Source organism: Peromyscus leucopus, chromosome 14, assembly GCF_004664715.2.
Source record: "Peromyscus leucopus breed LL Stock chromosome 14, UCI_PerLeu_2.1, whole genome shotgun sequence".
Lineage (NCBI taxonomy): Eukaryota > Metazoa > Chordata > Mammalia > Rodentia > Cricetidae > Peromyscus > Peromyscus leucopus.
Window position 1 is genome coordinate 90,344,849 of NC_051075.1, and position 26,710 is coordinate 90,371,558.

Consider the following 26,710-nt stretch of genomic DNA (forward strand, 5'->3'; position numbering starts at 1 on the left):
ATTCCCTGTGCCACCCCTTTGCATTCAATCCCTCTCCACCACTGCTGGCAGGTACTGCAGCTCCTTGCATAGAGGATTTCCCTTCCCAAAAGGCCATGCGAGTGGTATCATACACTGTGTAGTGTAGTATCTTTGTGATCCATCCATGTTCTTCATGAATTAACTGTCTGCTTCTCCTGTTACTGAGTAGTGATTATTTGTTATTGATAGACCACAGGTTGTTTACTCATTCACCAAAGGATGGACCTTTTGGCTGTTCTCAGTTTGTATCGATTACAAATGAAACATAAATAATTTGTATGTATGTTTGTTTGGACACACATTTTTACCCTCTTGTGTAAAATCCCCAGCCACAGCGTATGCTGTCTCCATCTGTTCTAGGGCTCTTAGTGAAGCTCTTATGTGTTCCCTATCTAACTGCTTGTCTGCATCTTATTTTCTAATGGGAGTGAAGTTGCATCTTATTGTAGACGTTAAATTTCTCATTTTTCATAAAAACAAACCCCTAAAGGTACTAAAAAGAGACAGGGGTAATCTTTGCATTTTTAGGCATGATAGCTTAAAATATATTTATTGAAAATATTTTCTTTCTCCACTGACATTTTTCTTTGTACTATTATAAATAATCAATTGTTTCTAAATGGTATACTTAAAAAAAAACTATACGTCTATCAGCACCATACTGCCTTGATTATTGATGCTTTATGGAGAATCTTAAAGTACACATTCTGTGCCAGTTTCTTCTTTGACCCTAGAGGTTAGGTGGTGTAAGGTAGTATTGAGATCTTTGCTGAACTTGCATTTTCTATAAAGACTGACTGGTAATGAAGAGCTGCTTTCCTGTTCTGTTAAACCCTCGTCCATCTTGATCGATCGGAAGGCTCTTACACTACTCTCCATGTGGTTCTCCCATTCCCCTTCACCCTCTTACCTTCGGACTTCATCACTCTTTCTCTCTCTGCTCTTCCTGGTACATCAACCCTCCCAGCTTCTCACCATTGCTTTGTTTTCTTCTCCCCATGCATTGCCATGCAATGTGTCTAACTTGTGTTTGATTCGTTACCTCTAGAATTTAGGCCTAGAAGAAAAGGACTTTCTTGTTCGTCCCTCTGCTTGCTCATTACAGATTACTGCTGTCAGGCACACAGTGTGATGGCTTCGCAATTGTCACTGGATCAAATGGAGCTGAGAAATGTTGTTCCTGGTCATGCGAAGTGCTTCTGCTTGGATGTTTGCAACCATGAACATTTTCAGGAGATTGCTATCTCAGAAAGCTAAATGAGTGTGTGTGTGTGTGTGTGTGTGTGTGTGTGTGTGTGTGTATGCCGTATTATATATAAGTGAGTATATATTCACTATAAATACATATATATGTATATATATTCTCATCCCTTTTATAAAGGATTTTACATTCATTATTGAGGGGCAAGATGGGCACGTGTGTGGAGGTCAAAAGGGAACTTGCAGGACTCTGTTGTCTTTTGTCTTACTCCACTGTGTGGTTCCAGGGATTGACGACTCAGGTCGTCAGGCTAGGCAACAGGCTCCCTTACCCACTCATCCATCTCACCTGCCTTACTTCAAAGATTTCTCAGGCCATGATTTTTAAACATAGACTTATATAGTATTTGAATATAGTTTAAGTGGTTTCATGGGTTTGTAGCATTCTCTTGTGTTTAAGAAAATGATTTGTCTATCAGGTTCTGGAGCTGCAGAGCCCACCAAAGGCCAGTGCGGTAGTGAAGGACTGTGTCAGGGCCTGCCTGGATTCTACATACAAGTATATCTTCGACAATTGCCACGAACTCTATTCTCAGCTGATAGACCCGGTAAGAGGAGATGTGGGGCTTTATGATCACTGCCATTCTGTTTCTGATGTCGGTTTCAGTACTTTTAGAATAGCAGAAAATGGGGAGTTATGCTCATTTAATTTCACATTAACCACAGTTTGGAGAATTCCCATCCTGCGTCTTCACATTTGAACATCATTTCCCTGTGTTTGAGCTAATTCAGTCTTCACAATAGCTTTGTGTGGCAAAGGCAGATATTATTGTTCCTGTTTTTCAGGTGCATAATTGTGTTTAGAAGAATTAAATGTCTTGCTCCAGTTCACAGAATAGGTAGCAATTCCTCTGAGGGAAACCCGACATTAGGCCAATATGGCATTAAGTGGAAATGTATTCCACTCTTCTCTGTTTGTTTTTCTTCTACTACATTTAGTAAACATCTAGAGAAAAAGAAACAAAGCTCCCTTTGAAAATTCACATGCTGTCACTGGGGCTGCTTGCCTACCATGCTCAAAGCCATGAGTTTGATCCCCAACAGTGTATAAGACTAGCAGAGTGGCTCAAACCTATAATCCAGACATTTGGAGGGTAGAGGCAGGAAGGTCAACAGTTCAAAGTCATTCTTAACTGCATAGTATGTTCAAGGCTAATTGGGGTTACATGTGACTTTCTGCCCCTAAAGTAAGGAAAAGGAAGGACAGGAAATTATTCAATTGTGCAAACAGTGACATCATATTTTTTGGGGGGGAAAAAGTATCTGTCAAAAGTGTCCTCTTCTGTATGACTCTCTAAGCCTTAGACTCCTCTTTCCTTCCCAGAAATGAGAAGATCCTTTATGTAATTCTTTTACAGAGCTAAAAGTGTAGATATTACAGCAGTGGTATTGTCAAATCTTTACTTAGCAATTAAGGTCACAAGATAAATAATTTGGTGGCACAGACTGTAACCACCACCAGAGAAGGTGGAATTCTGCAGCGGTTGTCCATCAGTGAATTATCCATGTGCAGTATAGCATGTCACACATAACAGGCACTCTGTGAATGGCAGGAGCTGCAGTTCTGAGTCTTATTTGTAAATGCACACAAGTTAAAATCCCAAGACTGATTTCAATATGTGTTCTGATGCTTACGCATTGCCATTGGTGGAACAGAGCCTCAGTTGGGGTTTTCTCCTCTCTAAAATAGACAGAATGCCTTTCCTGTCTGCTTCAGAGTTGGATTATAAAACCAAGACATGCTGCCAAGTGCCTAGAAAGTCAGAAATCAGTGCAAAAGTATCAGTAATGGCAAATGTTTAAAAAACATACAGCGTAGACATACAGCATAGAAGCCAACAAAAGACTCAATATGGTATTTTTGTTAAAATAGACCTAAGTTAAAAGGCAAATGTGAAATTTGAAACATGTGATTAGGAGCTCAGAGCCAACTGAAGGAGTCCTGCATGGTTACGTGTGATATATTTTATTCTAAAATTTACCATTTAAAACCTTCCAGTAACTACAGATACTGTTGCCTTAATTAACTTGAATTGATTTATGGGAATAAATATATACAGATATAGATATCTTTAAAATAAAGAGTCTTTTTAATTTATGAGCAGCAATAGTGATATAAAGGACATGATGGTGTTACATGGATAAATGGAGAGTCAATGCTAGACATACTTTCTTAGAAAAGCCTTAGGTTTAGTGGCAGATTGCTTCTAAAGACCTCCCCACTCCCATTCAGAACAGTGTTAAAGAGAAAGCCTAAGGTAAACAAGTAACAAATTATCAAATGTCCTACCAAATATGAAGCTAGCTTGGCTGTGACCAGTAAGTGGAGTCTATCCACACTGTAATTGGTGGGTAGCAGAAGAGGGCAGGTAGACTGCAGTATCCCTTGCTCCAATCTCTGCATACATATTTTGGAAAACTAGAGGATAATAGAATCTCAGGGAGAAATGAGTTGGTCCCTTTCTCTGATTTCCAGGCTGCATTTGTTTTTCTCAGGTATTCTACATGGCTCTCTATGGCTCTCTTCTGTTTCCTTCCTATTCCTCAAATGTCTTATTGAAAATTGCATCCTGCTATATTGCTTTCTTTTTTAAAAAAAAAAAAATCTATCTTTTAGATACTTTGTTTGCTTGATTGACTTTTTTCAAGCAGAGGGATGGTAAAAATGGCCAAGGAGAAGCAATCCAGATTACATAGGGAAATTGCTTCTGAGGTTTCATTCTATATAGAGAAAGGTGTATAAAGCCATTAGCAAATTCACAGATATGAAATAATTAACTCTTTGGCTTTTGTTACGTACCAGACTGTAAAAATAAGGGAAAGAGAAATAAGAAAGACACAGTCACCATCATCATGGACTTACAGTCTAGTGGAGGGATAGACAGTGAAGCCATAATTACACCAATAACTAAAAGAGTGTCGGATTCCAGAGAAGGGAACACATGACTGTAATGTTAAATACATAAAAGGAAGAGCCACTGGACCCTGGGATATGGGGAAAGTTAATTTACTACAACTGCTACTGCTGGACGCGTATCTGTAGGAAGACTGGGATTGAACACAGAAAATGACTAAGCACTGGACTGTCCTCATTTGAGACTGCAGTGTGGGGGCTGGAGAGATGGCTCAGTGCCGGAGAGCACTGTTCCTCTTGCAGAACCTAGTCATTCACAACCCTCTGTAATTCCAGTTCCGTGGGACCCAGTGCCTTCCTCCAGCCTCCTTGAGCACTGCACTGAACACACATACACGTAAGCGAATCTTTTTAAAATGTCACAGCTTGGTAGGTCCTATCCATCAAGTTGAGCCCTGTGATTGGACTCAAGTTACTCACAACCTACTAAAACTGTCTTTCTTATGTTACCAATCATATAGACTTGCCCTAAGCCACTACTCAGTCCTCTAACCTCACTTAGGTTCCCCAAAGCCTTTGGCACCCTTGACCACTCACTGCACACTTCTTAAAACACTATCTATTCTAAGTGGCCAGTCACCATCTACTTACTCTCTCCTATCTTACCAGCTGTTCCCCTTTGAGGTTTTTGTCACAGTCCTTTGCCACCAAGGATTTTGAATGTCACAGCCCCCTGCCCAGTCTTTTTTGCCCTTTCCTCCAGCTGTACAGAGTGACTCTGGGCAGAATGGCAAACACCCAACCAGTCTACAGAATTCCTGAAGGATATCAACTGGTTGAAAAATGGACATTGGATGTAGGCTAGGAAGTAGAATCTTGAACATTTCTTTCATTTTGCAGGCAGCTCCCATGAGACCTAGATGGGAGCAGGTTATCCTGCCTTGCTCCACATAGAACCCGGTCCCTTATTTATCAGCACTGGAGATAGCCTAGGAAGCGCTGAAGCTTTGAGAGGAGACCTGTTTGAACTCAAAGTGAAGTTCCCATCTTTAGGAAGCAACTGAGTCTTTGGCAAATCCCTCTAAGCTTTGATTTCTTTGTATATGAAGAGGGGATAATATTAATTCTACTTGCTACCAAATTTGCTGTGAGAGCTAAATGAGGTAGTGTTTGTGAGTCGCCTTGCTCACAGATGCCCAGGAGGTCACCTGTGATTCATTCCAACAACACCTGCCTTGTTCTTGAATTAAAATTAGGGAAGGATCTTGACAGTAACAGGCATCAAAAGGGAAACTTTGGTTCAGTACTTTCCTTATGGCACCTCATAGTTCTACAGGGGCGACATTTACAACACACAAAATCCAGTTTTCTGGGCCCACCTGGCTCCCTCTGAAATGTGAAGGCTGTTACTCCCCATCTGCTCACAGTGAATCTTTCAGGTATTTGGAAGCACTGAAATGTGTTCTGTAATTAAGCTTGGCACCAGAACTCTATCGAGATCGCCACTTCTGCAAATGTGCCTTGCTGCCCTCTCCTCTCCAGTGGCTTCGCTTCTGGCACAGGTCCCTTTCATAACTGGTCACAGCAGCAAGGTTGTACAAGCCAAGCCATCATCCTCCTGCACAGGGGAATCTCCACTTCTGCCCTCACTCAAGGAAAGCAGGATGAACAACCCATAGTTTTACATAAAATTATCACAGTCGGGGCTGGAGAGGTGGCTAAAGGCTTAAGAGCACTTACTGCTCTTGCAGAGGACGAGAGTTCAATTCCCAGTAGTCACACAGGGAGGCTCCAAACCACCTGTAAGTCCACTCCAGGGGACCTGAGGGCCTCTTCTGGCCTCTGCAGACACTGCATTCACACATGCACATATACACAAACATACATAATTTAAAATAAAAGTAGAATTTGGAGATTATGATGATATTTATCTCTTCCTATGCATCCTTTCAGAAAGATTACATTTAAATAGACATATTTGTATATACATTGTCCTAGTTTATGCAATTGGTGGCATACTATGAAACATTGTATTGAGCCTTATTTCATTTTCTATGACTTTGAGGTGGTCTCATAATTAATGCACAAATATATTCTTATATTTCATATCTTCACAGCATGATACTGAAAGGACACTGCACAGTTTATTTAACTTGTCCCTATTGATGGAAATTCCAATTATTCAAATTATGTAACAGTATTTAAAACAATGCTGGGAAGATCATATATATACATATGTAACTTATAAAAGAAAATGTTTCTCTTAGAAGTCTAAGAGATGTAGTTGATTGTGGGAAACAGGTTTTATAGTTTTAAAAGGTATCAGCAAATTACCCTCCAAGGAGGTTTTCAAGTATTCTAGGCACTGCAGTAATCTATAGCAGCGTCTTTCATCTACAGAGTGGCCATATAGAGTTCCACCAAAGCTGTTGTCTCAGGCCATCTGGCTGCTCTAAAAAATAGATTGCATGATTAATAAGCCAAACAGTTTTACAGTTTTATTTCCTATCATTCTGGAGGCCAAAAAGGCCCAGATTGTGACTCTAGCAGGTTCGGTGTCCAGTGAGACTAGCTCTCTCCTCCGCAGGCTTCACCTTCTTGCCATGCCTCTCTTGGCAGACCAGAGCTGTACCTGCTCCCTTCATAAGCACTGTCTCATTTATGAAGGCAAAAGCTACTAAGCTTGATTACTGCCCTGAAGGCTCTAATTCTTAATGCATTCTGATTGGATTTTAGCTCCAATGTATGAATGAATTCTAATGAACACTAACATTAACACACAACATAGTGGTTGTTTTGATTTTTTTCAATTTGATAGATGTGGAAAATGCAAAAAATTTGATGGGTTTTTATATATATTTATCTTATTATTGATGTTTAAACATGTTTCATATATAAAAACTCCAACACTTGATAAAAGTTTATGACATTTTTTATCAGTAGGATTTTACTCTATAGTAAAGAAATTGAATCTTTGTTATGATAAGAGCTATAATTAGAGTTTCTTTAAGTTATATTATCAGATTTTTATTATTTTATGCCATCAGCTGTATAAACATATAGCTTATTTTAAATTTATATCATGGTGAGAACTGCCATCCCCACTGTAAGTAAGATTACTTTGAAAAGCTAGTCACATTTTTCTTTCTGTAATATATGCTTGTAGACCCTCTTAACGCTCAAATGTCTGACTCACCAAGAAGTTATTCTGGTATGGAGTGTGATGAAGACATTGCCTTAACATAATATTTCATTGAAAGTTTGGAAACAAAAGCATGAATTATAGAAGAGAATTAAATCAACAAATAACATTTCTGCCTTGCCTCCCATCCATCCTAAAATATAGCCTAGAGAACAGTGGAAAGATTTTCTTGTTTTCTTCCACCATCCTGAAGGCCTTTCTGCAAATTGGCTTCATGAAATATTAAACTTGAAAATAGTTGTAAAGCTCAGCATTAGGAATAAAGTGGCTTTCTCAATTCTAATCTTACCCTTGGAATCCTTTTTAAGAAGGAAAGAGCCCACCATTGTTTTAGAAGTATAAAACCCTACATACTTTTTGTACACTGATAAATTTTAAATGGTAGGACAGAAATTAAAAGTTCTCACTTAATTCATTTGTGGGGGCAAAAAACAAAACCTCAGGCAAATAAACTAATTGGCAAGTATAAAAGTTTTAGGAGACAATCGGTTGAGACACTAATCACTGAAAAAGCCAGGAAGAATCTGTGCGAATGATTCTTCGGTGGACTATCTCAGTGCCTGTGCATATCCCCCTTGCTCTTAGAACTATATTTCTTACAGGAATTGTGTTGGCTTTTTCAAAAGAATATTGTTATTCCTGTATTGACTTTTCCCAAAAACTGTGCAGTCTTGGCTGTAGCAATGGTAGTGGTTCCCAAGATGCCTTAGTTTTAAAGTAAAAAGTAAGCATTAAGAGGTTTTATAGTCAGTTAGCATACTAGACTTTTCTCATAATTCACTCAAATCCTGACATTTGACCAAGAGAAGGCAAGGTGCTAGGGGTAGATGGCGACATGAAAGGAGATACATTAGTCAACATTAAGCTATTGTAAATGTGCATCTACATCACCACCCTCTTTATGTGTCCCACAAATGTGCCTATCTGTGCAGTTAGTCCCTGGGGTTCTTCCTGTTCCATGTGAGCATTAGGCTAGACACTCTTTGGGTCAGAGCAATCAATTCACTCACCTTCCAAGTTCATTTCCTATTGCATTGTTTGCAAAGTGGAGTCAGGGGTCCACTGCCTCAGCAGCTCCTGGAGATTGTTTAGCAAAGCACATCCTCAAGCCCCACCCAGAAGCTCCTGAAGCAGAAGGTTTGGAGGGTAGGACCCACCAATCGGCTCAATAAGCCCTGGAGGAGATTCCATCATTGTTTGAAAATCATGGATCTACTACTACTGTGTGACTCAGAGAGAAGTAAAGGGGGCAGCTATAGGAAAGCATCCTGGGAGAGAAGAGATGAGATGCATGGGAGCCCAGAGAGTCCCAAATGCTGTGTCAGAAGGCTTCCTAATGCTTTCCAAGAAGACATACAACGTGTAATTACATAAGAAGGATATATTGTGAATGGCTGATGGCTAAGGTCCAGACAAAGTGTTAGAAATAAATGCACCACCTCAGACTTGTGAGAGGGTCTGATGCACCCAGAAAGCACATCTGGGCAGCTGTTACCAATCTCAAAGCTGAAATGACCATGAGCCTCAGCAGGAACAAAGGTGTCACATTTCATTTGACACAAGTAACAAGAGCAGTGATTTCTGTGAGGACTGCAACATATGGGGTCCCTTCTCCTGACAGATAAGGCCAAGAAGTGAAGCAGACGTGTAGGAGGCCGAGTTAAGTAGTTTGGATCTGTCCTGAAAGAACAATGGAGCCTCTAGGAATTTCAAATGGGAGCTTCGCGTGACCAGATTCATGTTTATAAAGATGGAGCCGACAGCAGGAGAGATTTAATTGGAGGGGCAAGATTGGGAGCATGGAATGCAGCTCGCAGGCTAGTCAGGTGATCTTACTCCATTACGGGTTCTAATAGAACCCAATTTAGATGATTTGTTCTTTTTCGAATAATTCATTTACAAAACTATGTCAGAGCTCTGTGGTGTGTGTTAGGGCATGCTAATGTATGCAGAAGATAAACATCTCAACTCTGAGATGTTTGGGGATCCTTGGCAACTATGGGTATTTATGGAATGGAGGATGAAAATAAGCTATTTTGAGGATATTTAAAAATCCCAAAACAATCATATATTTGTGTTGAAGCAAATTAAAATTAATGTTTTTTTTTCATTTGGGCTGAAATTATGTCCATTTGGCACAGATGCTTTATCTCTTAATGCTAACTAGAAATGCCAGCCGGACCTTTGTTATCAATGAGAAAAAGAGCCTTTTGCTTAACTGATACAATAGAAAAAAAAAAATGGGACCCAGTGGGAGAAAATAAACACAGGTATCTTTGTTGTTAAAGACGCCAGAAGTGGCATATTATCTGTTAGTCATGTAACAGACTCGAGTGAATTAGGTGACTACCCAAGCCTTCACTAGAAAAAAATTACCCAAAATGAAAAAAAAAATTGAATTGCATGAAAATAGTTCAATGTTTAATATAAAAGTCATATTTATTTGTAAGTAATTGCACTGAGAGCCCTCTGGCCTTGTAATCTAGCAATTCAGTCAGTGTTCTTTTTTTTTTTTTCCTGGACATAGGGAGCCTGTGGGGTTTAGTGACATTCTATACAATTTCAAATTCAATTCAGTATCAAGTGTCAGGGGCTTTTGTAATTTGATTGAGCTGATGGCAGTTCATGCTTTCAGTGAGGGACAATAAGATTTCAATTTAATAATTCTTCACATGGGACCAAGCCCATATGAATCTAAAGCAAACACTTAAAACTTTGGTGGAAAATGTGGTTCTACATTTGTTTCATGCCCATCCACCAAGAAAGAGATACATGCCTGATTATACTTACTCTATGTGCTCATTAAGTAGCTTCACAGGCCTCCATCAATATAATGTATGTCTAGAAAATGCTAATAACACACTTAGCTAGTGATTAGCTTCCCACTGACAGATAGTTACATGGAGCAGGAAACCATGAATGAGTCTAGTTGTCGCATGCTAGAGCTAGTGCCGCTGGACATCAGTACAATTCAGTGGGGTTGTAACTACTGTGCAGACTCCTGCATGACACACACTGATACTGACCCTCGCACTGTGCCCAGGGAAGTAATACAAATTGGATTGCAAGGACTCTACTTACCATCCTTTTGAATTTCCTCAACATCACTCTCCAGAAAAGGCCCTTTCCAGAGAACCAACAGCCTATCTCAGATCTGAAGAAGTGCAGAACATGGCTATAGAATGCCCCCAGTCTCTTTCTGACTTCCTCTCTGAGGTCCTTCACTCTGGATCATGCTTCCTCTTCATAATTCTTGCTCATTGTACCACTTAAAAGTGTCTTCCATTCCATGGTACCTGGGAGGAAATCTGTTTCTCTGCTACAATCCATGACTCTGTGTTGGGAGAGACTTTCCCTCTTCAGTGACTTTAGTATATATTATTATTGATGTATATGTGCATATTTGAGTGCAGTGCCTGTAGAGGCCAGAAGAGGGTATCAGAGCCCCAGGAGCTACCTGATGTGAGTGCTGGGAACTTGACTCAGATCTTCACATCCTCTTAACCCCTGAGCCATCTCTCCAGCCACTAGAATTACTTATATAATTTACATATACCTGTAATGTACATTGGGCATCTTCCCTATGCCCTGCCCTTCTCTCCCCTTACCCACTCCCATGAGTCACCTTTGTTCTCCTAGAAAGCATCACATTTACTTTGTATCTTGTATGCATACAAGATTTTTTGGGGGGGTATTTTGTCCCCCAATATATTGTGCCCCCTAATAAACTTATCTGGGGTCAGAGAACAGAACAGCCACTAGATAGACATAGAGGCCAGAAAATGGTGGCACACACACCTTTAATCCTAGCATTCCGGAGGCAGAGATCCATCCGGATCTCTGTGAGTTCAAATCCACACTGGAAACAGCCAGGCATGGTGACACATTCCTTTAATCCCAGGAAATGATGGCAGAAAGCAGAAAGGTATATAAGGCAAAAGGACCAGGAACTAAGTTTGTTAGCTTTTAGGCTTTTAGCAGTTCAGCTGAGATCCATTCAGATGAGGAATCAGAAGCTTCCAGTTTGAGGAAACAAGATCAGCTAAGGAATTGGCAAGGTGAGGTAAGCTGTGGCTTGTTCTGTTTCTCTGATATTTCAGCGTTCATCTCAATACCTGACTCCCAGGTTTTTTTTTTATTAATACTACCTTCTAACAATTCATGATATATATATAAAGATTAGCCAGCAGTGGTGGCCCACACCTTTAATCCCAGCACTCAGGAAGCAGAAGGCAGCAGATCTCTGTGGGTTTGAAGCCAGCCTGTTTTACAGAGTGATTTCCAGGATATCCAGGGTTACACAGAGAAACACTATCTCAAAAAATATAATAAAGTAAAATAAAAACTGAAACAAAATAAAATCTAGGATTAACCTTTTCAGGTACAGTTGAAATATAGAAATTTACAAGCACACATATAGATACACACACACACACACACACACACACACACACACACACACACCACATGCATCCCAATGAATTTGGAAATAAGTCTTATGAGTCTATCACCACCACTTTAAAATCTTCCTTTTTATTTACCCACATTATTTATCTTACATTTGCAAGATATCCTGTGCATTCCATAGGAATCTCAGCTAGATCAGTGACCATGTTAACTTGTGATTTCCCACATCAGCCGTGACTCCTAGGAGATTTGAACTTTGTGACCAAAGCACCCAAGTCTTTCTAGTTAGTCTTCATATGATAAACTCCCTACCTAGGCTTCCTGTTAGCCAATCCCAGGGAAAATCCCGACCCCAGAAATAATCCATGTTGGGAAGACAATGTCCTTGAGAATTCCCTGGTTACACTGTGTTTTTCCTGGGGACTTGTACCACTCATTTTTATCACTGGTAGAAGAATATCCTGGGTTTTGGAAGAGATACAATTGCCTGTCTCGGAGATACTTGGAACTACATATCTTGTTTTGTTTTGTTTTGTTTTGTTTTGTGTTTTAGCTGTATAGTATGATGGGGGACTTTGTATTATGTCATTGTTCCAATGCACACAATTTTCAGTCCTACCCATGTGGGTCATTCCAGTCCTATTTTATTAATGACTCCCTTTAAGATTAAGCATCTTTTTCCCAGCTACAAAGGGCTTTAATTTGATTTTAAAAGCATCTGGCTTGTTGTAATTATGCTGCTATTCAGAATTAGCTGCTGGGGCTGCATGTGCTGTTCTGAGGCTGCCTTTCCACCCTGTGGATAACGGATTCTCTTCCATGCCACTGCAGAATGTCACAAAGAGGCCAGCAGCTTAGCGTGCTGACGTCTACCTCCCCGAGATATCCCTCGTGGCTTTACCTAGGTGGTTTTAATACTGCTTTGTATTTCCCCTGAGATTTACTCTTCTAGCCCTATTTCAAATCCCCAGGATGAAAAGGCATCTTTGTCCAAAAGCATTTTATTTCTTTATGTCATAAGAATACACACTGTTGCACAGAACTGCATGTATATACCCTATACCTTGTGCACCGAATTAAGCATAGTATTCCTTTAACATACTTGTTTATCTGTGGGAGGTGGAGGTGTGTGCACACCACAGTGCATATATGAAGCTCAGGGGACAACTTGTAAGAATCAATTCTCTCCTTCCACCTTGTGGGTCCCTGGGACTGAATTCAAGCTGTCAGGCTTTGCAGCAAATGCCTTTCTTTACCTGATGAGTCATTTCACTGGGCCTGACTGTGGGTTTTGTTGAGATACGTATTTGACATATAGCCAGTTCAATGACGGAATGGTATCTATTAAGTAACTTCATAAGCGTTTGACTCAGGATGTTGGTTATAACTGAGAAAATCAGGGTTGGCTAGAAGAGAGGAATCTGACACAGCGAGGGAAGGAGAAGCTCTTTTCTCCTAAATAATGTCTAAGCGCTGGGTGTTTTGTTATAGCAACAGGCCTATGTGTTCTCAAATATCCTGACAGGAAAGCCATAGAGAGCATCTTTCTTGTTTTTCTGAGAAATGTCTGTTCAGTTTTATAATATATTTAGATGTCTCTGGCCTGGGTGCTTAAAATACATCTGACCATCTAGTGGATGTAAGACTCTACTGTCCCTGTTGGAACAGAGCAGCGTACTACTCCATGAGACCCAGCTGGATCCTGGATTCTTGGCTTTCTTTTCATAGGGAAATCTCAATGCTGTATCAACAAAGCTCGGGGGAAGTATGACCCTACAATTTACGAAGTTGAATTATGTACAGAACCTGTCAGATCAGAAAGAACTGGACAACCAGCTAAGCCAAGCCTCACACACTTTATAGTCTGAGCAATCCAAAAAGTTCTTTCACTACCATGCTCATGGTTTTCTTGCCTATCCCTAAGCTCAACGTACCACCTTTCCTATAACAACTGCCTGATAGATGTAACAGTGGGAAATTTTCCCAACTCTGCTTGGTATTTTGCTCTTCTTCATGATGTTATTTTTGTACATCAAATTACTGTTATTTTGCTCATGTTATTATATGTTTTCTGGAACACCTCAGCTCACCTGTTACATGACAGGTGTTTGTTTAAAGTGAGCATTTAAGTCTGCTTTGTCTTTGAAAAATCTCTTTCCTCCTCTTGTTCATACAGTGTCTTACATAGGGTATCTGCTCAGTAAACATGAGGTGGAATGCATGAAGATTAACTCTTTGTCAGCTCAGCTTCTATAGTAATGATGTAAATGACTCAACAGATGGCATCCCGAGAAATGGTGCTCTTACCATTGTCTTCACCCTGGAGTCCCTTCGAGTGCTAGTCCCAGTTAAGATCAGGGCATCTGTCCTTACAGGGAACACTGATTCAAGTCAAGTCCATACAATAGAATTATGCATGATGCTGGAGAAAATGTACCCCTGCCCTGTCCAATACCATGACCACTAGCCAACTACAGCCAGTGAGCACTCGAGTCAGTACAAGGAAAAATGAAAGAATGAATGCTTCTACAATCTTGTTTAATTTGAATAATCACATTTGACTAGTAGTGGCTGGTGGCACTGTGTTAGAAGACACAGCTCTGGAGCTCAGAGCAGCAGATGACACTCACACTGTGCAGAATAAAAATGTACCTGGACTGGGACGGCAGAAGAAGAGTCTACCAGGCTAAAACTCTCAGAGCTGTGTGAGTGCATAGCCAAGCCTAAGCTCTGTAGTCAAGGGAGTTTGCCTTGCTCTCCCTGATCCTGGCCTTGCATTTGGGTAAATACTAACCCATGATTTCTTACTATTGGCACTTCACCTTGTGTTGAGGCATGGGTGATCCTGGGGCACCATGACTGACTTTTCAAGTCCAGCATTATCTATTGAATGGATTGCTGTGAATGATTGATTGATAAATAAGACACTGATTGGTCAGTAGCCAGGCAGGAAGTACAGGTGGGACAAAGAGAGAAGAGAAGTCTGGAAAGTGGAAGGCTGAGGGGAGGAGACGCCAGCCTGCCGTCCAGGGAGCAGCATGTAAAGGCAGCAGGTAAAGCCACAGAACACGTGGCAGCATATAGATGAACAGAAATGGGCTGAGTTAAAGTGTAAAAACTAGTCAGTGGTAGGCCTGAGCTAATGGCCGAGCAGTTTAATTAATATGAGCTTCTGAGTGATTATTTTATAAGCAGTTGTGGGGTCCATGGGGCTGGGCAGGACTGGAGAAAACTCCAGCTACAATGGATTGTTCTGAAGTCTGATGGAATGTCCACTTTGCTATTGTGGGAGTCGAACTGTCTTCTTTCTCTTCCCTTTTCTTAAATAATGTCTTAAGAATCCAATGGTCTTTCTGTAACCAAATCAAATGTCTCCTCCTCTGTGAAGGGACTTCTAGCACTTTCTGTATTCATTTCTCCTGACTGGCATGCATTTAAACAGTGGGTCTAAAACACTGGGACCTAAACACCTTATTCAACTTTTCCACATCTATCCTTATTCCTCCCTCCCTCACCACAGTGATGCTAACATCTAACCCACGTCCACCTTTTTCATAGCTGTAGTTGGAGTGGCTGCTCAGTTCTCAGTACTCATAGGGTGTGCAGAGGTTCCATTCAGCAAAGGAGAGTTGTCCCTTGTTTTGCAGAATAGACCCAGATAAACAAATGCACAGTTGTGGGGAGGGGCTGTTAGGAGTGTGAGGCTCTTGTTTCAGTCTGAGGCAGAATTGATGCTCAGTAAATGTTAACTTTAGGATTATCCTCTCTATCATTATTAAGCTGCAGAATCCATCTCATAAAAGAGAATGAGCTCATTAGCATGGCATTGTTCTCTTAAGCAATGGTAAAACTGCTCATGACTGTTAATTAGGGGAAAACATTAGAATTGCTTCTGTTAAGCAGGGATTAGCTCATGTGTACATAAAAAGACCCTCCAGAACTGCAAAGAATGTGAAAGAATGAGTTCTCCTAGTCACCACCACAAATAAACTTGAACATCCCTGTGTTTTTATATCTATAAGTAGGATGACACAGATTTTGTTGTTGTTGTTGTTAAGGTTCTATTAGCTAAAGAAAAGTTGAATAGGCACCTGTTGAATGATTCAACACCCCTTTTTAATTTCATTTGGACACTGCTAGGGTTGAACTGCCGATACTTAGGATAAGGTCAATTTGGAAATTTTATTATCGGCCAAGTATCACCTTTGCTGACTCTTTCTCTTATGCCTCTGTACTGCAACCCAGCATGAGGTTCACATTGGCAATTAATTGGTCCTCTGGATCACTATTCCCCATGTGACACTCAACTCCTCAGTAATGATTCCAGCACTAGTAAGAAAGAATGCACCAGAGGGGCCTGAGAGATGGCTTGGAGTTTAAGAATGTGTATTATGATTACAAAGGATTTGAGTTCCATTCCTAGCACCCACAACTGTAGGGGGAAGTTCCTCTGGTCCCACCTGGCCCCACAGTCCAGACAAATCTCTCCCATCAGCGGTCTCACAGCCACTTATAAAGTAATCACTCTGAGACTTAATATTAATTACAAACTGTATGGTCTATGGCTTAAGCTTCTTGCTAGCTAGCTCTTATAACTTAACCCATTTCTATTAATCTATGTATTGTCAAGTGTTCCATGGCTTTACCTGTGTCCCATTACATGTTGCTCCTTGGAGGGCAGGCTGACATCTCCCCCAACTCTGTCCTTTTCTCTGTCTCTCTGCTTTGGATTTCCCACCTAGCTGTAAGCTTTCTTGCCATAGTCCAAAACAGCTTTATTTATTATCCAATGGGAGCCACACATACTCACAGCATAGAGAAAGACATCCCACAGCACACAACTGAGTATAACTCCAGCTCCAGGGCATCTGATGCCCTCTTCTGGCCTCTATGGGTACCTGAAGGTACCTGTGCACATATGTAAACCACACACACACACACACACACACACACACACACAACATCACAACATAGACATATTCTTAAAAGACACTAAATTTTTAAAAGGAACACTGCACCACAAATTTTGTGTTTTCCCAATGAATTCCTAGATCTAAAAGGAAATTCTAGATAGATGTTATTGGCTATAAAAAGATTTTATTGGCTATTAAAGACATGGAATGAGGAAACACAATCCCCTGTCTATTTACAGGTACATTACAAGTTGGAGAGGTGGTTGGTTTCCCCTTCCTGAATTTAATTTTTTTTCAAAATTTCCCTAATTTATTATTTGACTAGGGGTTGGACAGACAATGAGGAAAAGCGACAGTCAGTTCAGGTTTCTAAAGAGGGCCTGGGGTTCTGCTGAGTATGAGCTCAAGGGGAAAGCCACCATGATATGAGGGCCCATCTGGTTCCCGTTGTAAGGTTTTCCTGAATTTTAAGGGATAAACACTGATACACGGATACCTTTGGTTAGTCAGGAATCTTCAGTTAGTACTGACATGTCCTCCTTTTCTGCTTCTCAGGGTAATGGGAAAGAACTGTTTCCGTGAGCGTGAGCACACTGCTCATCCATGAAGTCATTTGTGGAGCTTGCCCATGCCACTGTATAGAGCCTTCCATTGGCATTTATAGCATTTATTATTTTTAGCGTGTTTATTAATTACTTACATTGTGTTCTATACACAAATGGGGAAAAGCAGCAATGTGATGACATGTTGCACCTTCTCAGACACTCAGCACGACAGAAGTGACCCATACCTAATCCATCGACTGGCACCAGTCAGTGTGGACATGCAACACAGAGAAACAGTTCAGAAAAGCCTGTCTCTGGTGACTGTCTTTGCTAACTGACTTCACTTTTCGAAACTCTGATCACCTTGAGTGATTTTGCTCGCTATATAGAATCAAGAAATGTCACATAATAATAATGCAGACTTATTAGGCATAGAGAAAAATGGGACCTGAAATCTTTAAAGCCCTTTTCAAGTCTAAAACATTAGACATCAACAACCTGACATTATGTCCTGATGTGATAGTGTGTGCCACCAGAACCAGGCTAATTCATGTTGAATTGCAATACCTCCATTCAGCTTTGGTCCACTTCTGAGGAAACTAGAATGTAGTGCCTTCCAGTTAATCATTCTGATTTCTACCCTGACATCTTGTCAGGTTTTTATTTATAGGTTTCAAGCAGGTACTCCAGTTATTTATAGCTTTTTGGGGTTTTTGACCTTCAGAAAGGCTCCCCTTCAGGCAGTCTTTCAACATGGTATACGTATGAGAGTTTTCCACTGACACACGGAAACTAAAACTTTTACAAAACGCCAATGAGTTATAACTATAAAAAGTAAACAGGTCTTCATTAATGTGTCAAATTTTACTTGTCCAATTTTAAGTTAATTTTAATTGTGATATAAAATGAATTTGTTTGCTGTGTAAAGCATGATGTTTGAGGTGTATGTAGACTGCAGACTGACAAAAATCTATCTTATTTAGATGTATGATCTCAAATAATTATGAATTCTTATTTTTATTCTTTGCAATGCTGGAAACAGAGCCTACAGACGTATGCAAATTAGACATGTGCTGGACCACTGAGCTATCTCCCCCTCCTCACTTACAAGGGGTGGGAGCTGGAGGTCATCTTTCCCATCTATGCCAAAATTTGGTCTGGCTTGATCTTGTGCCGATCTCGCACAGGTAGCCCCAGGTGTTGTGAGTTTATGAGTGGTGGAATTGAGTTTCCTAATAGGTCTGAATTAAGAAAAGGACTGAATACAGTGAGCAGGCTGGACAATCACAGAAGCCCCTTGAAAGGACTTTGGGGATGCTTCTGAAGTCAGGGAAACTGTTCTGCCGGCTTTAAGGATTCAAGCTTCCATAAGTACTGTAGCTACAAGAATGAACTCTACCAACAAGAAGATTCTAGATCTTGTCAAGATGACAATTAATATGACATCACATGGTACAGAGGAAGCTGGGCTCTGTGGTTAATATATTGTGCACCCCAATAAACTTACCTGGGGGTCAGAGAACAGAGCAGCCACTATATTAAACATAGAGGTTAGGCAGTGGTAGCACATGCCTTTAATCCTAGCATTCCAGAGGCAGAGATCCATTCCGATCTCTGTGAGTTCAAGGCCACTGGAAACAGCCAGTCATGGTGACACACACTTTAATCCCAGGAAGTGATGACAGGAAGCAAAAAGGTATATAAGATGTGAGGACCAGGAACTAAAAGCTTTTAGGCTTTTTAAGCTTTTAGGCTTTTAGCAGCAATTCAGCTGAAATACATTCAGATGAGGACTCAGAAACTTTCAGTCTGAATATTTGTGGAAACAGGATCTGATGAGGAGTTGTCAAGGTTGAGATTAGCCATGGCTTGTTCTGCTTCTCTGATCTTTCAGAATCCACCCCAATACCTGGCTCTCGAGTTTTTGTTTTTGTTTTTTTTTTTATTAATAATATCTTTTAAGATTCGTGCTACAGGGCTCCTTCCCATATTCAATGTCTCAGGTTTGCTTCCTTTAGATTGCAGAAAATAGAGAGCAAACTGTGCCCCACCACACACACACACACACACACACACACACACACACACACACACAGTATAAAGTGAGTTGATCAAAATGCCATATTTGTATTTCTATTTGAGAATGAAAGAGATCAGAGATGGGACAGTCTCTTAAGTATCTGTCCCTAGAAATCCTTAAGTGTCTCTGGTAACAGGTCCTCAGGGCTTGATCAGGGCCCATTCCTGCTCTCTGTACTGTTTCAGTCTCTGGACTCTTGGCTCCATGCTCTAGGTTCTTGGCCATGACCTTGAGTCATTTTCTTGCTCCATAAACACTGACTCACTGATACAGTCTAGGATCTGACTTGCTTTTTTATTGCCAGTAGATGCTTGGCGATACAAAAGTCTACTGTGTTTCATTTTATTTTATTTTATTATGTTTCATACAGACTTAGTTCCTTTCAGTCCAAACCCGATATGTTTATTTCAAATGTCTTTGGACATTTCACTAGATAACAACATCACTCAATGCTACTGAGATGGGTCCCTATCTTAGATTAAAAATCAAAGAGCAATGTGATGATGGACTGAAGATACTTATAAACCACATCAGACACATTGACTATTCTGAATGACTGAGCTGTTCTTGGGACCCAGATTCCTTGTAAGGTCTCATAGCCATGAAATTAAGCACCTTGGATGTGTCCTGCTCCCTAGACCATCTTACTTTCTGAAGGGATCGAGGATGAGAATATATAATTTTTATATCCCAGGAAATCCTGGCTTCTTTGTAGTTTTCTGAATTCTTCTTAGAAAACAATTGAGCATTTTGCCTTTCAGTTGATCTCTCCCTGTAATTCTACACAGCTGGGAGAAAACCGGCAGGGTGGCTCTCCCGCAATTTCCATATCTCCATTGCTCTCTGCTGTCCACACAAACTGCTGGAGACAGCAAAGCCCACTGCCTCCCACTAAATAAAAGGTATCATCTTTGTCTAGAAAAAAAAAAAAAAACTCATCATTTCACAGTGTGCCTGCTCCTACCAACAGGTCTCCCGATTCCACTCACCTTCTGATGGAAACCCCTTGGTCTTCTGCCCACTTCCACGCTGCCTCTCGCCAACACTCGTTTTATTATTTTTATTGTACTGCCAGGGTCATGCTTGGTGCGAGTTAATCTATCAAATTACAATGCACCCTAAAACACAATGGTTTTCAAATGTAGCTTATTTTGCCAATAATTTGCAAAGAACAGTGTGGTGAAAGCCATCTCTCGTGCTTGTGGCTTTAGCTGGTGTGACTGGACTTAGGTGAGGTCCAGTCTCTTGTGTGGCATCTTCATGGGACTGGCGAGTGACACCTGTTAGCTGGAACCTGACAGTTGCCCACGTGACCTTTTCTGGACTCCATGAATGAACTCACAGCAGGATAGCTAGACTATGGGAACAGGGGTTCTGGGAGACATGGCCGTCAGTTTAAGACTTTGGCCTCACACAGATCTGGTCACAATCACTCACATGCATGGGAAGAAAGCATTGTTTTCCCCAATGAATGGTTTGTATGTGAAACCATCATTAACTTTGCCCTGGAGTATACCTATGTCCCCAAGGAAAGGGAAGAGATTTTGTGAACACCTTTCCCCTCTCTACTTGGCTACAGCATAAAGCCGTTTAAATCTTCATTTATTTAAATCAACATTCTACCAAATATTCAACATTTCCTTCCTTAAGCTGTTTGGGACATCCCTCAATTTAATGCACCTACAGATTTGGTATCTAATAATTTAGTGCCATGAGATAACACCAAATCCTTACATGGACAAAGGGGTAAAGTATCTTAGGCCTCTCCCATATAAGAATGGATTGTGTTTATGAGGTCTCTACCCTCACAATGTAGTCACCTCCAGAAGGCCCCACTTTTGAGAATATTCATTCATTCATTCATTTATTCATTCATTGAATTTGTGCATATGCAAAGGTCATAGGACAACTTTTGGGAGTCAGTTGTCTCCTTCCATGTGAGTCCTGGGGATGGAACTCGGGGTACTAGAGATTTAGCACAATGTAAGAAGTTCGAAACCTCAGGAGTCTTGGAGGTTCTCATCCCACCCTCCCAGGCACTTAGGCACAACCCAACATAGAAACACCTTTTCTCCAGGGAGTGCCGTACAGGAAATCTCCATGTCAAACCTAAAAATGGATCCTATATGCATTTGCCATGTATCCATTTCTCTGTGATTACAAGACTGCAAGTCAATTAACAGAGGGGAAAAGTATGATGCACAAACACTGTAGTTAGCTGTCTGTGCTCCCCGCCCTCCCAGCTCATGAATAACACACCCAGTGGCTGCTGCAATAGGATTAAAAGGTAGTAGAAGCCAGTTCAATGACTCAGCAGGTTCAGTGTCCGGCACCTTTACCTGCTTATAATCACAGAAATTTAAATTCTTGTCATGCTATAAACTTCTCTAGTTTATTGTGCTTGCAGCTATCATTCCTTTCGGTGCTGGCTAGTTTTATGTCAACTTGACAAAAACTAGAAATCTGAGAGGCGGGAACCTCAAAGGAAAATCTGCCTCCATGAGATCCAGCTGTAGGCAAGCCTGTAGAGCATTTTCATAATCAATGATTGGAGTGGGAGAGGCCAGCTCACTGTGGGTGGTACCACCCCTGGGCTGGTGGTCCTGAGTCCTATAAGAAAGCAGGCTGAGCAAGCAGGCCATGAAGGGCAGCAAGGCAGTAGTCAGTAAGCAATGCTCCTTCATGGCCTCTGTCTGAGTCTCTGCTTCCAAGTTCCTGTGCTGTTTGAGTTCCTGCCCTGACTGCCTTTAATGACAAAGAGTAAGTGAAGTGAACCTCTGCTCCCCAAGTTGCTTTTGGTCATTGTGTTTCATCATAGCAGTAGAAACCCTAAGACATTTATTTTTTTAAATTGATACTTTGCTTATTTTTATCTTATATGTAAGTGTTTTGCCTGCATATATGTCTACCACAAAGGCATTGCCCTAGGAGGCCAAAAGAGGCCAATGGCTCCCTAGCAACAGACATTTGTGAGCCACCCTGTGGTTCCTGGGAATTGAACCTGGGTCCTCTGCAAGAGCAGCCCCAGTCCTCTTAACCACTAAGCCATCTTGGCAGCCCATGTTTGGTCATTTTGTTGTTCTCAACAACAGTGCACAACTTGAGGATGTCCATGATTGTTCCCAGGGAGTATTAATCTAAAAATAAAGTTTTATAAAAAGATGTAACATTGTAGCATACAGGCAGTCATCTGTTGGCCACATAAACAGTCAGCAAGTTGTGCGGCTACCTCCTACAACTGGGGGCCCATGTAACTTTGGAACCTTGTTGGGTATAAAGGTGAAATCAAAGTTTTTTGATGTCATGACCAAATGCAAAGTCTAGCAAACATCTGGCTGACTCTGGCATTCTGCAGAAATTGTATCATATTTTCTTTTAAGTGAGGGCTCTTTTTGTCTGATTAAATTACAAGTTAGTGGTGGACTTTTCCTATGAGCATGAAGACAACTTCATAAGAACAGTGCTGTGTAGCTAAGTCTGGGTTCCTAGCAATATTTTCAGCTTTTCTGATTGAACAGGCCCACCCCAAGGGCTGTAAAAGCCACTGTATTTCAGTGCACACCCAGGTGATGGTGATGTAGCCACCCAGTGCTTCAGGCTTAGAAAAGCATTGGCCAACAGCAATTCCTAAATGCAGGTTCGTTTCATGACTCAAAATGTTTCTTTAAGATTCCTTGCACGGGATATGACACATAGCTTCCCCAAACATGTCTAGTGTGGATGTTAAAATTATGTTCGACACAGATGGGGAGTCAGAATGTTGGCTCTAACTATCCAAGAAGACTAAGGAGCCATTTCTTTGTCTACAGTAAAGGGAAACAGATTTCCTCACAGACTGCTAAGGGCTCCTCAAGTGTACGATCAAGACCCATCCAGTAAAGGGAGTCCAGGACTCTTGCTTCATTAAGCATAACTGCCTACCTCTCTCCTGTTCATTGGCAGAGCTTAAGTGACTTACCGTATGTCAGGAAAATCCAGGCAACAAGGAGAGAATCCTTGACAGTGGCATCAAAGATTAATAGCAGCAAGAACCTTTGAAGTAGGTAGATCAAAGGTGAAGACATTGAAAGTGGTCTAAGTAGGAGAGGTGATGAGTATGCCAAAGGCAGAAAGAGAAGTCAAGGGCAACAGGACTCTTTTTCAAAGGGGCCCTGCTTATGGAGCCTTAAGATAATACAGGGAGACGCAGCCAGCACCGATGAGAGCTACTTTAACAATGCACTCAGGATGCTTTCTTTCCAGGTAATGAGTGAGGAAAGAATAAAACAGTGATGGTGGTGGGTCCATGACAGTAACAAAGCTGCTGTTTTCTGGGATTTTCTCTTTCACTGAGAGTATGTTCAATGTCTCTACAACTTTGTTCAAATGACTGCCAAACTTGGAAGAGCAGCTTTTGCTATTGGTGCACAACGTACTGCTGCTATTGGTGTCTCATGTTTACATATGCATGTATGTAAATGTATAATATACATAATTTGACTTTTCAGGAATTTTAGCTGTGCTATCAACTTGGAAAAAACCATTTACCATGTTGAGTTTGCATTGTATAGAAATTAACAACCACATTGGTTTAGAAATATCAAACCTGATTATTTTTCCCCAATTGTACAGGGTAACACACAATTAACTATATAAGGTCTTCCCTATGTGGATTTGATTACAGAAAGTCAAAAATACTGATGTTACTGTTTATCAACAGCTCTCAAAATGCCCAGTTGTTATATTGAGAAATACCTTCATCTGCATCTCTGTGGCTGGTACATAAAATATGACTGTTTTCTACTGTCTTCAGCATTTTTTGACTATAGGAAGAAAAGTGATGACAGATTCTCTTCAAAACATTGAATTCATAAGGTCTCGTTTTCTAGCTTTTTCTGACCTTACATGACCCCAGATGAATCTTTGTAAATGATCTCAGGATGATACAGAAGTCACAGTAGATGCTGTCTGTGTGGCTATTTCCAGGGCTGAAGTGTGGTAGAGAACAAGAAAAGTGTTCCATCCCGTGGGATCACCAAGAACTGCTGGGCAGCACTGAGAAGTGAGGATGGAATTTGCCTTGAGTTCTACATTGACTTTAATTTTGGCATCCTCTCCTCTTCGGTATTGTCTATGAAAAGTCTCCTTGATTTCACTTGAAATGCAAGAGTGTGGGTTCTAGTTTGTCTCTGAGCTGACCAAGACTGGGCCCTGCACCTCTCTGCTGTGGTTGACCAAGAGACTCAGAGTAGGTTGAAACACCTCAACAGCTCCTCTCTGTCCATGCTTTTCTCCTCCTAGACAGAAGCCCTCACAGGGTATTTTCTTATTTGCTGCAATGTCCACTGTGATGCCCCCAAACCAAAAGCAGAGATTCATGTCATTTTGCTTGAATGTAATTAAGGTGTTGTTAGTCTTTTAAGATTGCCAAGATGAGTAATCTTAACATCATCAATGACATTCTGTTTGGGGGAACAGAGTGAAGTGTCTACAAAGAGCTGGGAGTGGAACCTGGAACCTCCTGGATCTTCTCATAGAGTCCAGATCCCGTTTCTTATAACCCTCAAAGCTGCACAGAATTCAATCAGCATTAGTGGGAAAAGTAAATGAAAAGGCCATGGTGATATGAACAATACAAATTAGTAACTTGTTAGGAATCTTTGGTACAAAAGGTTGTGGAAGTTAAGTGGGAACACCCTAAAATTGGGAGAAAACATCAAATGGAGATGAACTAGCCCTTGACCATGCTTATAACTCTCAAACTGCAGAGGAGTATGTCAATAACCATGACAATAACCATGACAGTCAGAAACTCAGAACAGATGCAGGAATTCCACCAATAACTTCAGACTAAAAAAGAACAAGGAAGGCTGTACATTTTCATGTTACATATGTTCTCATTTTTTAAAGATAAGAACAGGAAGTGTCTATTATGCTAGCCCTCAGTTCCCATATTGATAGGATATAGACAATAATAAGTCTTTAACATTTGGAAATAGTTGAAGACAATACAAACCATGAAAACATTGGTTTGAAATTCAGTTCTTTCTCTATATAGTAAGTAAATCAGCCAAGATCACTTTGTTTAGACAAAGACTCCAGGGCAAGCAGGGAAGTGGGAAAGCCCCACCCAGAATGACCACACGAAAGGCTCTGTGTTGATGACTGAAGACATTAGCAGAGAGACACTTTGGCTGAGAATCCACTAATAAAAATGGATTGCTCCTGTGGCTGATTTTAAGATCACATGTGGCTTTCTCTGTCTTCGTCTTGATTTGGGAACAAGGGAAAATTTGCTGAGGTGCTTCAGGCACTGACTAGTCAGTCTGGCTCAGTTGCTACAAAAGCTGTGATTTAGCTGTCTAGAGTGATTGCTGCCGACCATGGGTCAGAATTCTGTTGTATGAGGTCTAGTCATTGCGTACTCAATCTTCAAGACTGACAGGTGTTTTATTTTAACTTGATTAGTTGAGAAGATCGCTCTTGTACAGCTTTTAGAGACAGAAGAGATAATGGACAGAAAGGGAGAGTTGGCATGTCTGCACAAGAGAAAAGCAAGAAGGCTGTTTCCACAGATGTCAAGACTATCAGAGGTTGCCTTGGAGATTGAAGGACACTCAATCTTCAAGTCCAGTCTAAATGTAGACCCAGATAAATGCTCTCTTTCCTAGCCAATAAACTACCCACCTTGGTCTTGGTCACAAGGATCTTAGATGCCTGAGTGTCTGAAACTTCCTGTCCTATTTCTTAGCCAATTACAGAGTTCCTATTTTTAACCTGCAAAGTGCTGGAACTAAGATTTCTTTATCTCAGAAGTTTATGGAGTTAAACATCCACCTTAGCATGAGAGAAGGTCGCAAACACATTATAAGACAGCTATATAGTGAATGGTTTTATATTTTCTCTTCCTATGTTTTTATTGCATATTGAAGCTTATTTCATTTTAAATATCCAGGTTCACTTCTATAACATTTTACTCCTTTCTCTGTCCAAGTCTTTCAGAGTCTATGCATAGATATAACTGTCTTGAACTACAATCATGTCAGCCACCATTCCTTTATAGGACTCACCCACGCATGCGCACACACAAAAGTACCCAACTTTGTCTTACCTTAAGAGTCATGTCCATGCGTTCCAGAACCATTCACCTAATTTCTAGTCTTCCTTCCTGTTGCCAAACTAAATGCACTGTGGGGCTGTGTTTTCACTTAGGTGAAAACGGTAATGAGAGGATGATCCATTGAAACATAGCTAAGTTTTATGTCTCGGTAAACATTCAAAAATAAACACACAAGCCATTTAGCACAGGATGACTGAACTTCTGGTCTCAACAGAAGACATGATGACAAGGTACAGAATAGACTAAACCATGTCACATCGAGTACACAATTTACATCAGTGTTCTGGAGCCACAAACTGAGGTTTCCAGATAACTCTGGACATAGCAAA

The 26,710-nt window shown here is 40.8% G+C and overlaps 1 protein-coding gene across 9 annotated transcripts in view; it reads left to right on the plus strand.

Moving 5' to 3' along the window:
- The window catches only part of Unc13c (unc-13 homolog C), a 435,177-nt gene that overhangs the window by 258,683 nt on the left and 149,784 nt on the right, over nucleotides 1–26,710 (plus strand). For all 9 annotated transcript variants that reach the window (XM_028865275.2, XM_028865283.2, XM_028865248.2 and 6 more), the window contains one exon: nucleotides 1,701–1,829. In XM_028865275.2, coding sequence (XP_028721108.1) covers nucleotides 1,701–1,829 — 129 coding nt within the window. The remainder of the gene's footprint in view (nucleotides 1–1,700; nucleotides 1,830–26,710) is intronic.